General features: G+C 35.8%; 1 protein-coding gene across 16 annotated transcripts in view; it reads left to right on the top strand.

The window, feature by feature from the left end:
• The window catches only part of BIRC6 (baculoviral IAP repeat containing 6), a 268,324-nt gene that overhangs the window by 190,048 nt on the left and 61,528 nt on the right, over positions 1 to 16,748 (top strand). For all 16 annotated transcript variants that reach the window (XR_012121905.1, XR_012121902.1, XR_012121903.1 and 13 more), the window contains one exon: positions 3,779 to 3,947. Coding sequence is in view for 13 of the 16 variants with exons in the window: in XM_073214568.1 (XP_073070669.1) it covers positions 3,779 to 3,947 (169 nt within the window). In the remaining 3 variants the exon portion in view is untranslated. The remainder of the gene's footprint in view (positions 1 to 3,778; positions 3,948 to 16,748) is intronic.

Genomic DNA, 16,748 nt, shown 5'->3' with positions numbered 1-16,748 from the left:
GTTAGTATTTGGTTCGTCTGCTTTCTTTGCTGTGATTTTATTTTCTCTGGTGACATCTGTTTAGTCTTAGGAGTGCTCCCATCTAGAGAAGTCCATCTTTAATACCCTGTAGAGGTGATTTGTTGGAGGCAAATTCCTTCAACTTTTGCTTTTCTGGAAATTGTTTAATCCTTCCTTCATATTTAAATGATAATCATGCTGGATACAGTATTCTTGGTTCAAGGCCCTTCTCTTTCATTGCATGAAATATATCGTGCCGTTTTCTTCTGGCCTGTAATGTTTATGTTGAGAAATCTGATGATAGCCTGTTGGGTTTTCCTTTGTAGGTGACCTTTGTCCTCTCTCTAGCTGCCTTTAAAACTCTGTCCTTGTCCTTGATCTTTGCCATTTTAATTATTATGTGTCTGGGTGTTGTCCTCCTTGGGACCCTCCTGTTGGGAGTTTTGTGTACTTCCATGGGCTGATCGATTATTTCCTCCCCCAGTTTGGGGAAGTTTCCAGCAATTATTTCTTTGAAAAGACACTTTCTATCCCTTTTTCTCTCTCTTCTTCTTCTGGTACCCCTATAATGCAGATATTGTTCCTTTTGGATTGGTCACACAGTTGTCTTAATATTGTTTCATTTCTTGAGATCCTTTTATCTGTCTCTGCTTAGCTTCTGTATGCGTTCCTGTTCTCTAGTTTTTATTCCATCAATGGCCTCTTGCATCTTATCCATTCTGCTTATAAATCCTTCCAGAGATTGTTTCATTTCTGTAATCTCCCTACGGTTGTCATCCCTTAGCTCATGCATATTTCTTTGCAGCTCTGTCAACATGGTTATGACCTTTATTTTGCATTCTTTTTCAGGAAGATTGGTTAGGTCTATCTCCTTCTCAGGGGTTGACTTTGTGATTTTGGTCTGTATCAAATTCTGCCTTTTCATGGCGATAGAGATAGTTGTGTGGAGCTGGCGCTTGTGTCAGCTGGGAGAATGTCCCTTCTTGCTTGTTTGTGGCCTTCCTCTCCCCCTTTGCAAGGCTCTGGGTTCTCACAGGTGTGGATGTAGTCTGGCTGTTGTCCTGTGTCTTCTGGTCTCTCTTTTAGGAAGAGTTGTATTTGTTATGTTTTAAAAAATATGTATGGTTTTAGGAGGAGATTTCTGCTGCTCTACTCATGCTCCCATCTTGACTCCGTCTCCTGGGTGCATAAATATTTATAATGTTCATATCCTCTTGTACTCACTCTTTTATTATTATGTAATGTCCTTCTATGTCTCTTGTTGCTTTCTTTGTTTTAAACTCTATTTTGTCTGATACTAGTAATGTAATTCCTGCTTTTTTCTCCCTATTAGTTGCATGAGATAGCTTTTTCCATCCCTGTACTTTCAGTTTGTGGATGTCTTTGGGTTTGAAGTGAGTCTCTTGAAAGCAGCACATAGATGGGTCTTGTTTTTTTTTATCCTTCAGTCACTTATGTCATTTGATTGGTGCATTTAGAGCATTTACAGTTAGGGTGATTATCAGTAGGTATGTACTTATTACCATTGCAGGCTTTAGATTCTTGGCTATCAAAGGTTCAAGGGTAACTTCCTTACTATCTAAAGTCTAACTTAACTCATTCAGTATGTTTTTAGAAACACAATCCAAAGGTTTTTTTTTTATTCCTTCTTCATTCTTTATATATTAGGTATCATATTCTGTACTCTTTGTCTATCCGTCTACTGATTTAGGGGGTATTTGAATTAATTTTGTGTTTGCTTAGTAATTAATTGTTCTACTGTTACTGTGGCTTTATTTACTCTGGTGACAGCTATTTAACCTTAGAAACACTTCCATCTTTAGCAGTCCCTACAAAATACACTGTAGAGATGATTTGTGGGAGGTAAATTCCCTCAGCTTTTGCTTATCTTCAAATTGTTTAATCCCTCCTTCAAATTTAAATGATAATCTTGCCAGATGTAGTATTCTTGGCTCAAGGCCCTTCAGTTTCATTGCATTAAATATATCATGGCACTCCCCTCTGTCCTGTAAGGTTTCTGTTGAGAAGTCTGATGATAGCCAGGTGGGTTTCCCTTTGTATTTGATCTTGTTTCTCTCTGTGGCTGCTTTTAATTGTCTGTCTTTATCCTTGATCTTTGCCATTTTAATTATTCTATGTCTTGGTTTTGTCTTCCTTGGTTCCCTGGTTTTGGGAGATCTGTTCACCTCCATGGTCCGAAAGACTATTTCCTTCCGCAGATTGGGGAATTTTTCAGCAATTACTTCCTCAAAGATACTTTCTATTCATTTTTCTCTCTTCTTCCTTTGTTACCCCAGTAATGTGAATATTCTTCCATTTGGATTGGTCACACAGTTCTGTCTGTATTCTTTCATTCTTAGAGATCCTTTCTTCTCTCTGTGCCCTGCTTCTTTATAGTCCTGTTCTCTAATTTCTATTTCATTTACTGTCTCCTCTACTTCATCTAGTCTTCTATTAAATCCCTCCATTGTATGTTTCATTTCAGATACTGTATTTTGAATGTTGTGTGTCATTCCTGAATTCCTCCCTCAGTTCTTGAATATTTTTCTGTAGCTCTGTGAGTATGTTTATGATTTTTATTTTGAAATCTCTTTCCAGAAGATTGATGATTTCAGTTTCACTTGGCCCTCTTTCTGGTGTTTGTGGGATTTTGGTTTGAACCAGGTTCCTTTGACATTTCATATTTGTAGGTGATGCCCTCTATCGCCCAGAATCTCTACTCTCTGGAGCTACTCAACCCCTGACGGGATGGCAGCATTCGCAGGGGAGTGGGTGCTGTTGCCTGTCAGGAGGAAAGAGGTTTTTCCTGTTTCCTGGCCTGCAGTGCCTGTCTGCACTGCCAGGTCTAGTGGGCCAAGCACTCAGGGAGAAGGCTTTATGCTTTGCACTTGTATCTTCTGTGGGAGTGGCTGCCCTATGGCTAGCCTGGCCTCAGTGGCAGGGGCAGCTGATTTGGAAGCCGCTGCTGGCTGGGAGGAAGTTACGGCAGACTGCCTATCATGGTGGGATGCCTCAGAGCTGCGTAGCCAGCCAGGGGGATGGAATGGCTTTCGCTCCTGAAAGTTCCCAACCTGCTTGGTAGAGTGTGCCCAGACAATTTTGCCCACATGTCTTTTCTCCAGAGCAACAAGCTCTGTTCAGTCCTTGCCCCTTTAGCAGCCCTCTCACTTTTAGGAAGTGTCTCAGACTGCCTGGCTTTCTTTTGTCCCAGAGTGGCCAGATGTGGATCCCTGTTTCCACAAGTGGCTGGAATCTCAGTCTGTTTAAGTGTTCCACCCGTCTTAGCTTTCAAACTTCACTAATCACCAGTGCATCATTTAATGTAGGTTTGTGCTCCCAGAGCAGATCTCCAGGGCTGGATGTTCAGCATTTCTAGGCCTCCACCCCCTGCCATCTCCATTTCTATTCCTCCTGCTCATGAGCTGTTTTGGGGGAAGGACTTAGGTCCCTCCAGATCACAGCTTTGGTACTTTATCCTTTTCCTTGAGGTCTGCTGGTTTCCCCAGGTTTAGGCAGTCTGCCACAGCATTCTTTCCTGATTCTCTTTCAGGATTTGCTGTATTTGCTGTATTTTCATATTAGATGTGGTTTTGGCAGGATATTTCCATCTCACCTGTTATGCCACCATCTTTAATCCTCCTCAAATGTCTTACTTTTAAAACACAGACATTGATTGAGTTGAAAAAAATACTCTAGTTATTCAATTGGGTAACATAAAATAAGGGCTTTTAAAGAATATGATGCTAAAATTCAATTTAAATCCAATTTTTATTTTTAGGTACTTGCAAGTTATATAAATCCTGTGGGTTGTGCAGCAAATGGAGAAGCTCAGTCATCTCACGAGAGTAGAGGACAGAACAGTAATGCCCTTCCTTCTGTACTTCTAGAGCTTCTCAGTCAGTCCTGCCTTATCCCAGCTATGTCATCTTATCTACGAAATGATTCAGGTAAGTCACCCTGTGGTTAGTTTTCTGAAATAAATTATTTAATGAAATCTTTTGTTTACTTATTTTATCATTATGAGTTTCAACAATAAGGTTTAATTGAAATATTTGATATATTATTCTTCCCTACATATGTAGGTGTGAGTTTGATGGATGCATTTTTTTTGGTATCGTTAATGTACAATTACTTGAACATTATGGTGACTAGACTCCCCCTATTATCAAGTCCCCGCCCACATACCCCATTACAGTCACTGTTCATCAGTGTAGTAAGATGCTATAGAATCATTACTTGTCCTCTCTGTCTATAGTGCCTTCCCCATGTCCCCAGCCCCCTACATTATGTGTGCTAATTGTAATGCCCCCTTTTCCCTCTTATCCCTCCCTTCCTACCCATCCTCCCCAGTCCCTTTCCCTTTGGTAACTGTTAGTCCATTCTTGGGTTCTGCGAGTTTGCTAGTTTTGTTCCTTCAGTTTTTTCTTTGTTGTTATGCTCCACAGATGAGTGAAATCATTTGATACTTCTCTTTCTCCACCTGGCTTATTTCACTGAGGATAATACTCACTAGCTCCAGGTGGATGTATTTCTTAAAAATTGTTTTTGAAGTAGTTAGTTGTTTTTTGGAACCCCTGCTTTGATACTATGTAGTCATTTATCCTAGAACACAGTATAAAAGTTTTCATCTCTTTGTTTTAATTTGTGAAAGTACATTTTTTTCATTTAATAACCTATAACTGAAAATGACAAGGCAAAGGCTAGCAGCTTCATGCTCATATTCTGATCTAAATATGGTTGATTGAGCTGCTATGTGTTTTAATGTTTTTATTAAACACTAAGATTTCAGCTGATAGTAATTTGAAGAAAGGTTAATTAATTATTCTAGTCTATAGGTACTTAAAAAGAGTATTAATTCCTATAAGTTCAATAATAAAAGTGCCGTAGGTATTTACCGATATGCTGATTATTGATTGAAAATAATTTATTTCTTATCCTGATTGTGAAATTATCTTTCATGAAATGTATTCTTTTCCTAAATAAGAATAGTTAGATGTTTTATTTAGAGACTAAGAAACAGTTATTGCCCCCCCGAAAAGCAATGCTAATTAGATTTAAGTCTGAATCTACAGGTTTGTTTTTATTATTTATTTATTTATTTATTTATTTAGGTACCATTAATGTACAATTACATGAACAACATTATCATTACTAGACTCCCCCTATTATAAAGTACCCACCACATACCCCATTACAGTCACTGTCCATCAGCGTAGTAAGATGCTATAGAATCACTACTTGTCTTCTCTGTGTTATACTGTCTTCCCCATGCCCCCACCAATACATTATGTGTGGTAATCGTAATGCCCCTTTTCCCCCCTTATCCCTTCCTTCCACCCATCCTCCCCAGCTCCTTCCCCTTTGGTAACTGTTAATCCATACTGGGGTTCTGTGAGTCTACTGTTGTTTTGTTCCTTCAGTTTGTGCTTTGTTCTTATGTTCCACAGATGAGTGAAATCATTTTATTCTTGTCTTGTCTTTCTCTGTCTGGCTTATTTCACTGAGCTTAATACCCTCTAGCTCCATCCATGTTGTTGCAAATGGTAGGATTTGTTTTTTTCTTATGCCTGAATAATATTCCATTGTGTGTATGTTCCACTTCTTCTTTATCCCTTCATCTATTGATGGACACTTAGGTTGCTTCCATGTCTTGGCTATTGTAAATAGTGCTGCGATAAACATAGGAGTACATATGTCTTTTTGAAACTGGGCTCCTGCATTCTTAGGGTAAATTCCTAGGAGTGGAATTCCTGGGTCAAATGGTATTTCTATTTTGAGTTTTTTGAGAAACCTCCATACTGCTTTCCACAAAGGTTGAACTAATTTACGTTCCCTCCATCAGTGTAGGAGGGTTCCCTTTCTCTGCATCCTCGCCAACATTTGTTGTTTGTCTTTTGGATGGTGGCCATCCTAACAGGTGTGAGATGATATCTCATTGTGGTTTTAATTTGCATTTTTCTGATGTGGAGCATCTTTTCATGTGCCTATTGTCCATCAGAATTTCTTCTTTGAAGAAGTGTCTGTTTAGATCCTCTGCCCATTTTTTAATTGGCTTATTTGCTTTTTGTTTGTTTTGGTGTGTGAGTTCTTTATATAATTTAGATGTCAACTCCTTATCAGATCGGTCATTTATGAATATATTCTCCCGTACCGTAGGATGTCTTTTTGTTCTACTGATGGTGTCCTTTGCTGTAAAGAAGTCTTTTAGTTTGATATAGTCCCACTTGTTCATTTTTGCTTTTTGTTTCCCTTGCCCATGGAGATATGTTTATGAAGAAATTGCTCATGTTTTTGCCTATGTTTTTTTCTAAGAGTTTTGTAGTTTCATGATTTATTACATTCAGGTGTTTGATCCATTTTGAGGTTACTTTTGTGTATGGGGTTAGACAATGATCCAGTTTCATTCTCTTACATGTAGCTGTCCAGTTTTGCCAACATCAGCTGTTGAAGAGGCTGTCATTTCCTCATTGAATATCCATGGATCCTTTATCATAAATTAATTGACCATATATGGTTGGTTTTGTATCTGGCTCTCTATTCTGTTCCATTGGACTGTGGATGTGTTGCTGTGCCAGTACCAAATTGTGTTGATTACTGTGGCTTTGTAATAGAGCTTAAAGTCAGGGAATGTAATTGCCTCTGCTTTATTCTTCCTTCCTAGGATTGCTTTGGCTATTCGAGGTCTTTTGTGGTTCCATATGAATTTTAGAACTATTTGCTCTAGTTCATTGAAGAATGTTGTTGATATTTTGATAGGAAGTGCATTAAATCTATAGATTGCTTTAGGCAGGATGACCATTTTGACAATATTAATTCTTCCTATCTATGAGTATGAGATGTGTTTCCATTTATTGGTATCTTCTTTAATTTCTCTCATGAGTGTCTTGTAGTTTTCAGAGTATAGGTCATTCACTGCCTTGGTTAGGTTTATTCCTAGGTATTTTATTCTTTTTCATGCAATTTTGAATGGAATTTTTCCCCTAATTTCTCTTTCTGCTAGTTCATCGTTAGTGTATAGTAATGCAACAGATTTCTGTGTATTAATTTTGTATCATGCAACTTTGCTGAACTCAGATCTAGTCGTTTTGGAGTAGACTGTTTAGGACTTTTTATGTACAATATCATGTCATCTGCAAACAAGGACAGTAACTTTTTCCTTACCAATGTGGATGCCTTTTATTTCTTTGTGTTGTTTGATTGCTGTGGCTAGGACCTCCAGAAATATGTTGAATAAAAGTGGGGAGAGTGGGCATCCTTGTCTTGTTCCCAATCTTGAAGGAAAAGCTTTCTGGTTCTCACTGTCAAGTATAATGTTTGCATTGGGTATGTCATATATGGCCTTTATTATGTTGAGCTACTTGTCCTCTATACCCATTTTGTTGAGAGTTTTTATCATGAATGGATGTTGAATTTTGTTGAATGCTTTTTCAGCATCTGTGGAAATGATCATGTGATTTTGTCCTTTTTGTTGATGTGGTGGATGATGTTGATGGATTTTCCAGTGTTGTACCATCCTTGCATCCCTGGGATGAATCCCACTCGATCATGATGGATGATCTTTTTGATATATTTTTGTTTTTGGTTTGCTAATATTTTGTTGAGTATTTTTGCATCTATGATCAACAGGCATATTGGTGTGTTTGCTGTTTTTTTGTGGTGTCTATGCCTAGTTTTGGTATTAGAGTGATGTTGGCCTCATAGAATGAGTTTGGAAGTAATCCCTCCTCTTCTACTTTTTGGAAAACTTTAAGGAGGGATGGGTATTAGGTCTTCACTAAATGTTTGATGAAATTCTGCAGTGAAACCATCTGTTCCAGGGGTTTTGTTCTTAGGTAGTTTTTTGATTACCTATTCAATTTCCTTGCTTGTAATTGGTCTGTTCAGATTTTCTGTTTCTTCTTGGTTCAGCCTTGGAATGTTGTATTTTTCTAGAAATTTGTCCATTTCTTCTAGGTCATCCAGTTTGTTACCACACAGTTCTTCATAGTATTCTCCCATAATTTTTTGTATTTCTGTGGTGTCCTTAGTGATTTTTCCTTTCTCATTTCTCATTCTGTTTAGGTGTGCAAACTCTCTTTTATTTTTGAAAAGTCGGGCTAGAGGTTTATCAATTTTGTTTATTTTTTTGAAGAACCAGCTCCTGCTTTCATTGATTGTATTGTTTTATTCTTCTCAATTTTATTTATTTATGGTCTAATCTTTATTATGTACCTCTTTCTACTGACTTTGGGCCTCATTTGTTCTCCCTTTTCTCATTTCGTTAATTGTGAGGTTAGACTGTTTGTTTAGGATTGTTCTTCTTTCGTGAGGTAGGCCCGTATTTCAATATAGTTTCATCTTAGCACGGCTTCACTGCGTCCCACAGATTTTGTGGCGTTGAAATATTGTTGTCATTTGTCTGCATGTATTGCTTGATCTCTGTTTTTATTTGTTCATTGATCCTTGGTTATTTAGGAGCATCTTGTTAAACCTGCATGTGTTTGTGGGCTTTTTCGTTTTCTGTGTGTAATTTATTTCTAGTTTCATACCTTTGTGGTCTCAGTAGCTGGTTGGTATAATTTCAATCTTTTTGAATTTACTCAGGCTCTTTTTGTGGCCTACTACATGATCTTTTTTTTAAAATGTTCCATTTGCACTTGAGAAGAATGTGTATCCTGTTCCTTTTGGATGAATTGTTCTGTAGATGTCTGTAAGGTCCACCTTTTCTAATATGTTGTTCAGTGCCTCTGTCTCCTTACTTATTTTCTGTCTGGTTGATCTGTCCTTTGGAGTGAATGGAGTGTTGAAGTCTAGTAGAATGAATGCATTCCATTCTATTTCCCCTTTTAATTCTGTTAGTATTTGTTTCACATATGGAGGTGAGCCTCTGTTGAATGCATAGATATTTATAATAGTTATATCTTCTTGTTGGACTGACCTCTTTATCATTATGTAATGTCCCTGTTTGTGTCTTGTTCCTTTCTTTGTTTTGATATCTAATTTGTCTGATACAAGTACTGTAACTCCTGCTTTTTTCTCCCTATTATTTGCCTGACATATCTTTTTCCATCCCTTTGCTTTCAGTCTGTGTATTGCTTTGGGTTTGAAGTGAGTCTCTTGTAGGCAGCATATAGATGGGTCTTGTTTTTTTTATCCATTCAGTGGCTCTATTTCTTTTGATTGGTGCATTCAGACCATTTACGTTTATGGGGATTATTGATTGGTGTGTACTTACTGTTATTGCAGGCTTTAGATTCATGGTTAGCAGAAGTTCAAGGGTAATTCCCATATTATCTAACAGTCTAATTTGATTCACTTAGTATGCTATTACAAACACAACCTGAAGGTTCTTTTTCTTTTCCTCCTTTTTTGTTTTCCTCCATTCTTTATATTTTAGGTATCATATTCTGTACCCTTGTCTATCCCTTGATTGACTTTGAGGGTAGTTGATTTGATTTTGCATCCTCTTAGTAATTAATTGTTCTACTTTGCTGTGGTTTTATTTCCCCTTGTGTCATCTGTTTAGCCATAGGTCTACAATTTGTTAGAAAAATTATAAAACAGTAAATTTAAAGCTATTTCTTCACGGTGAGTAACTATAAAAAATAAGTGAATTATATGTTTGTATTATCATATTTTCTCTCTCCTACATTCTTAAAAGGAACAATAAAAACCATTAAAGAAAGTTATTTTCATGACATTTCTTAGGTAATAGGTATGTCTTCCTATAAAAGCTGTGTTTCTTTTCATCTCTCACTTCTCAGCATTCTGACTTCTATTTGTCATACCCATGTTATTTTGAAAGCTGCATTGTAAACAAGGATCAGTTTTCCTCCAGCTACAATCATTTATTTATGCTTTTCAGCAAGCCTGCAGTTACCTCATTGGCCACTAGATGGAGCTCCTGTTTCATTGCTAGAAATACATCATAGGAATGTATGAATGTGAGAGGTTAACAGGTAAAATGTTAAGAGTTCCACACCCTCATTTGACTCCCATTTTGCAGAATGACATGTTCCTATTTTCAGAAAAAAGCTGCTAAGCACATTAAATAACTTGTGGAAGATGGCAAAAATTCTTTATCAAAGTGTTAAAAAATCTACCTATTTAGTCTGGTTTCATAGTATGGAGGTGATCATTTCAGAAAGGGAAATTAGAGTTATTCTGTTAAATCCCTCTCAGTTTACAGATTAGAAACAATAAATAAGAAAAATAAAATCCAGAGAAAGTTACTCAGTTGCCCAAGTTTAACTGTTTAGTAGTAATAGGACCATTATTAAACTCACATGGTTAAACTCACATTATTAAACTCACTTTCAAATTTTAAGCTGAGATGTAAATGGATTTTTTCAGTCTGCAAAAAAGAAATAAACATGATATATTAAAGGAACATAGGAATGATAGAACAAGCAAGCACAGGACTTCTTTATTGGGAACATTATTAAGTATCTGCCAATTTGCCTGGTTGTCTTAGCTAAATGGTGATATATACTAGTATTAAAATGTTCTCATTTTCATAATATTGATTTGGTTGTCCCATTACTAATTATAATGGGACAAAATACATAATTGTAAGCTTTGTTGTATCATCTGATTTTCCTTACACTGGATTTTGTGTCTTTAAGTTCTTGTTATAGCTTATATCTTTGGTTATATTCTTCAAAAAATCAGGATTTAGTTTAATTTCATGAGTATACTATTTGAGAATAAAGTTAATTTTGTTGTTGTGGCAAAGGTAGTAATTTAAGTATGACCATATTCTTTAAATCCAAAAAGTTATTACTGATAAGTCAATGTACAATTGCAAATGTACCAATCTTTCTAGGCCTCAAAGGCAGCACGTTCAAAAGGGTCTAGTCTTTGAGGACTTAGAAATTCTGTTAGTGTTGTTACATGAAAATACACTGATTTATCAATAGAAAATACATAATTTTACCATCATTTGTGAAAATAGTTGTTTTGCTTATTTTGTTGCTGCATGTTGCCTGAGAAACAAATAAGTAGAAATTACTAAGCTGTCATAACACATAGCACTTACCTCCTTTTCCCTATTTATAGTTTCCTTGGTGATAGTTAATTTGAAACTTTTGAGTTGTAATGTGCTGTGTTTTTGTACTGTTTTAATAAAGAGTCTCTCAGAAAAGGGTGAAAAATTTTAAAGATTCTTCTACTAAGTAGAGTTATGTGCCCCTTTGTTTCTAATTCCAACTTTAAATGTGGCCCCAGTTTTCTTGAAAATTAGCTAGGGAATACAAATAACATTTGGAACACTTACATATTGAATGTATTTATTCCCATTGAATGTATTTATTTTTACAAGTGATTCAAAAGCAAGATACTTTCAGGACCTATCTGCCATTTCATTCTTGGTAAAAGAGTACAGAGTACCAAAATTTTGAGCATATTTGTGGCCACTGAGAGTGTCTGACACGTAGGTTCATCAACAAATGTTCCTTTTATCTAGAATTCTCTTATTTGTCAGAAGCATCCTAAGTGGGAAAATCTTTGGTATAGAATTTATTACTCCATTTGATATGTTATTATACTGGTAAATTTTGTAAGGGAGGTTGCTTAAAGTTCAGATGGGTTTCCAGTGTATTCAGTTATGTGCAGATTGGTAAGGGTAAAATATCTGCAATACTTTAGAGACATCTTCCCTGATTACCCAAAGTAGAGGAGCTCTTCCCCTTCCTGTTAGTTGCCAGTGTGCCTAATGCTTATGTTACCATTTCTCACACTGTAGTCCAATTGCAGTTGAAACTTTATTAATAAAATACCACCTAACCAACCTGCCAAATTAACCCTAACTTCATTTCTTCTATAGAAAACTTACGTATCAGTATTTTTTTCCAGGAATGCAACTGTAAGCCTATTATGAGTTAGTTGTGTTTGTTTTCAAAGTTATATATTCCAATTGTATTGCCATTACATAATTAAATATTGCACAGACTGAATGTTTATTTGATAAATCAATGGAATGCTTTCTAAAAGACCCCATAAAAAAGAGAATTGGATAAAATAGTCATTGAATTAGATTTACATGAGAAACTATGAAAGATTTCATGTGTATATATGTACACACACACACACACACACACACACACACACACACAATTTCTTCAGTAGGATACCCTTCCAGATGGGTGTAGAGTAGGTTGGCCCTGACTCGTGTAAAAAATTCATACTTTGATCCCTCTGCCAGAAATCTTTGCCCCTTTGATACACGTTTCTGTTTATTTTGTTCTTTTGGCTCGGTGGCTGGCTTAACTGCCAAGGTTGTTGAGCATATGAACTGAGCCAAAGTTAAGTGAAGGATTGACGTGAATCCCCAAAACAATTTGTTGACTAAGGCTTGGTTGAGGAGAATAAATTAAATAATAGAAAAATTGAAAAGGAAATGAAATACTTGTGTATGAATTGTTAAGCAGAGAAGTTATTTTTATTAAAATTAAAGTATTTGTATACAATTCATTGATGTTTCCCTTACAGCACTTACAACACTTATATATGATGTAATTACTAATTACCTGTCAAATTCATAGCTCTGCATTAAAATAACTTCTAATTACCATTTTATTACTGGACAAATATTCTTAATGATATGTGCTCACTTAAGATATCCTTTCAGTAATCTCTTTTGCAAGAATCTTAATTTCAGAGCCGTGTTTTGTTGTAAACAATCTGAAAGATAGTTCCTTGTTTATCTATTGGGTTACATTTTAGTGAGAATCTAAGATGAGGTGAAAGAAACTTCTGTCTGTGTTATATTACTTTTTTGGTAGTTAAGCATATGTAGATGTTAGATTACACAGAAAATAAATACCACATAGAGAAAGCATTTCTGTTTTTTTACCCATTGCTTACTTTTGCCCCATACCTTTTCAAAATTGTATTTTGTTGAAATGTAATTTCTCCAACTAGTGATCTGCTAGTGAAGAAAATAGAGAGTTTGGGAAGATTACAACTATAAAAGTCAAATTATTAGATCAATACAAAAAACTGAACTATGTTTGAATAAATTCATTTACCAAGCAAAATATATTTGTTATGTTATAATCTTTTATGATAATTCACATTAACTGCATTACTTGTAAGGCTACTGATTGCAAGTAATAATGGATTAAGTTTTAGTATTCAATTACTTGAAAAGATTTTTAATTTACAGAGAAATAATTTAAGGATCTCTGTTTTGTTTCCTTGTGATAGTTCCATAAAATACAGAGTGATTTTATATTTCAAGTTAGGCAAAGAAAGAATGGGTAAAGTGATTAACTGAAATTTAAAATTTGAATAATGAATTTGATTTTCAGATTACTTTTTGAATCCTTCAAATTAATATTCCATAAATAAATTACTTGATTAGATTGGGGAGAGGTTTATATACTTTAGGTAAACCTCTCCAGTTTATTTTTTAATTTTTTTATTAAGGTGTAATTGATAAATAATCTTAATGGTTTCACATGAGCAACATTGTGGTTACCATATTCACTCATATTATCAATTCTCCCCACCCCCACCCAATTGCAGTCACTGGCTCTCAGCATAGTAAGATGCTATAGAATCACTGCTCGTCTTCTCTCTGTTGTACTGCCTTCCCCATGACGCCCTACATTGTGTGTGCTAATCATAATGCCCCTTAATCCCCTCCTCACTCCCTCACCACTTACTCTTCCCCACCCCTTCCCTTTGGTTACTGCTAGTCCTTTCTTGGAGTCTCTGAGTCTGCTTCTGTTTTGTTCCTTCAGTTTTGCTGGTTTTATACTCCACAAATGAGTGAAATCATTTGGTACTTGTATTTCTCTGCCTAGCTTATTTCACTGAGCTGAATAACATTCCATTTTGTATATGTATCACATTTTGTTTATCCATTCATCTACTGATGGACACCCTGCTTCCATATTTTGACTACTGTAAATAGTGCTGTGATAAACTTAGGGGTGCATATGTCTTTTTGAATCTGGAATCTTGTTTTTCTTTGGGTAAACCTAGGAGTGTAATTCTTGGGTCAAATGGTATTTCTATTTTAGTTTTTTGAGGAACCTCCATATTGTTTTGCACAGTTGTTGACGTAATTTACATTTCCATCAACGGTGTAGGGGGGTTCCCCTTTCTCTGCATCCTTGCCAGCTTTTGGATGTTGGCCAGCCTAACTAGTATGAGGTCATATCTCATTGTGGTTTTAATTTGCAGTACCCTGATAAATAGCAATGTGGAACATCATTTCATGTGCCTATTGGCCATCTGAATTTCTTCTTTGGAGAATTGTTTTTTCATTTTCTTTGCCCATTTTTTAATGGGGTCATTTGCTTTTTGGGTATTGAGGCATGTGAGTTCTTTATATATTTTGGATGTTAACCCCTTGTCGGATAAGTCATTTAGGAATATATACTCCCATACTGTAGGTTGCCTTTTTGTTTTACTGATGGTGTCTTTTGCTGTACAAGGTTTTCAGTTTGATGTAGTCCCATTTGTTCATTTTTTGCTTTTGTTTCCCTTATCCGAAGAGATGTGTTCAGGAAAATGTTGCTCCTGCAACATTCAAGAGATTCAAGAGATTTTTACTGTGTTTTCTTTTTCTTATTTTTGCCTGTGTTTTCTTCTAAGAGTTTTATGGTTTCATGACTTACATTCAGGTCTTTGATCCACTTGAGTTTATATTGTGTATGGAGTTAAACAGTAATCCAGTTTCATTCTCTTACATGTAGCTGTCCAGTTTTGCCAACACCAGTTGTTGAAGAGACTGTAATTTCCTCACTGTATATCCATGACTCCTTTATTGTATATTAATTGGCCATGTATGTATGGGTTTATATCTGGACTCTCTATTCTATTCCATTGATCTATGGGTCTGTTGTGCCAGTACCAAATTGTCTTGATTACTGTGGCTTTGTAGTAGAGCTTCAATTCCCCCAGCTTTATTCTTCCTTCTCAAGATTGCTTTGGCTATTTGGGGTCTTGTGTGGTTCCATATGAATTTTAGAACTATTTGCTGTAGTTCATTGAAGAATGCTCTTGATATTTTGATAGAGATTGCATTGAGTCTATAGGTTGCCTTAGGCAGGATGGCCATTTTGACAATATTAATTCTTCCTATGCATGAGCATGAGATGTATTTCCATATATTGGTGTCTTCTTTAATATCTCTCAAGAATGTCTTGTAGTTTTCAGGGTATAAATCTTTCACCTCCTTGGTTAGGTTAATTCCTAGGTATTTTATTCATTTTGATACAATTGTAAATGGAATTGTTTTCCTGATTTCTCTTTCTGCTAGTTCATTGTTAAGTGTATAGGAATGCAACAGTTTTCTGTGTATTAATTTAGTATCCTGCAACTTTGCTGAGTTCACTTATTAGTTCTGGTAGTCTTGGGATGGATTCTTTGGGGTTTTTTATGTACGATATCATGTCATCTGCAAACAGGGACAGTTTAACTTCTTCTTTGCCAATCTGGATGCCTTTTATTTCTTTGTGTTGTCTGATTGCCGTAGCTAGGACCTCCAGAACTATGTTGAATAAATTGGGGAGAGTGGACATCCCTGTCTGGTTCCCGAACTTACAGGGAAAGCTTTCAGCCTTTTGCTGTTAAATATGATATTGGCTGTAGATTTGTTGTATATAGTCTCTCTAAAACACTGGGCCCTCTGTGCCCATTTCATTGAGAGTTTTTATCATGAATGGATGTTGAATTTTGTCAAATGCTTTTTCAGCATCTGTGGAGATGATCATATGGTTTTGTCCTCTGTTTTGTAGATGTGGTGGATGATGTTGATGGATTTTTGAATGTTGTGCCATTCTTGCATCCCTGGAAAAAATTCCACTTGATCATAATGGATGATCTTTTTGATGTATTTTTTAGTTTGGTGTGGTAATATTTTGTTGAATATTTTTTCATCTGTGTTCATCAGGGATATTGGTCTGCAGTTTTCCTTTTTTGTGGTGTCTTTACCTGGTTTTGGTATTAGAGTGATACTGGCCTCATAGAATGACTTTGGAAGTATTCCCTCCTTTTCTACTTTTTGGATAACTTTAAGGAGGATAGGTATCAAATATTCTCTAAATATTTGATAAAATTCAGCCAAGAAGCCATCTGTTCCAGGGGTTTGTTCCTAGGTAGTGTTTTGATTACCAAGTCAATTTCACTGCTGGCAATTGGTCTGTTCAGATTTTCTGTTTCTTTCTGGGTCAGCCTTGGACGGTTGTATTTTCTTGAAAGTTGGCCATTTCTTCTAGGTTATCCAGTTTGTTAGCATATAATTTTGCATAGTATTTTCTAACAATTCTTTGTATTTCTGTGGTGTCCATAGTGATTTTTCATTTCTCATTTCTGAGTCTGTTTATGTGTGTAGACTCTTTTTTTCTTGATAAGTCTGGCTAGGGGTTTACCTATTTTGTTTATTTTCTTGAACAACCAGCTCTTTCATTGATTCTTTCTATTGTTTTATTCTTCTTAATTATATTTATTTCTGTTCTGATCTTTATTATGTCCTACTGCCTTTTGGCCTCATTTTTTCTTTTTCTAGTTTCACTCACTGTGAGTTTAGACTGTTCATTTAGGATTGTTCTTCTTTCTTGAGGTAAGCATGTATTGCTATATACTTTCCTCTTAGAACTGTCTGTCCCTGTATCCCATAGAGTTTGGACTGTTGAGTTGTTGTCATTTGTCTCCATATGTTGCTTTATCTCTGTTTTTATTTGGTCATAGATCCATTGATTATTTAGGAGCATGTTGTTAAGCCTCCATTTATTTGTGGGCTTTTTGTTTACTTTGCA

The sequence above is a fragment of the Manis javanica genome, chromosome 1, assembly GCF_040802235.1.
Source record: "Manis javanica isolate MJ-LG chromosome 1, MJ_LKY, whole genome shotgun sequence".
Classification (NCBI taxonomy): domain Eukaryota; kingdom Metazoa; phylum Chordata; class Mammalia; order Pholidota; family Manidae; genus Manis; species Manis javanica.
The sequence above is the reverse complement of the archived record's forward strand: the minus strand, read 5'-3'. Positions and strand labels throughout refer to the sequence as shown.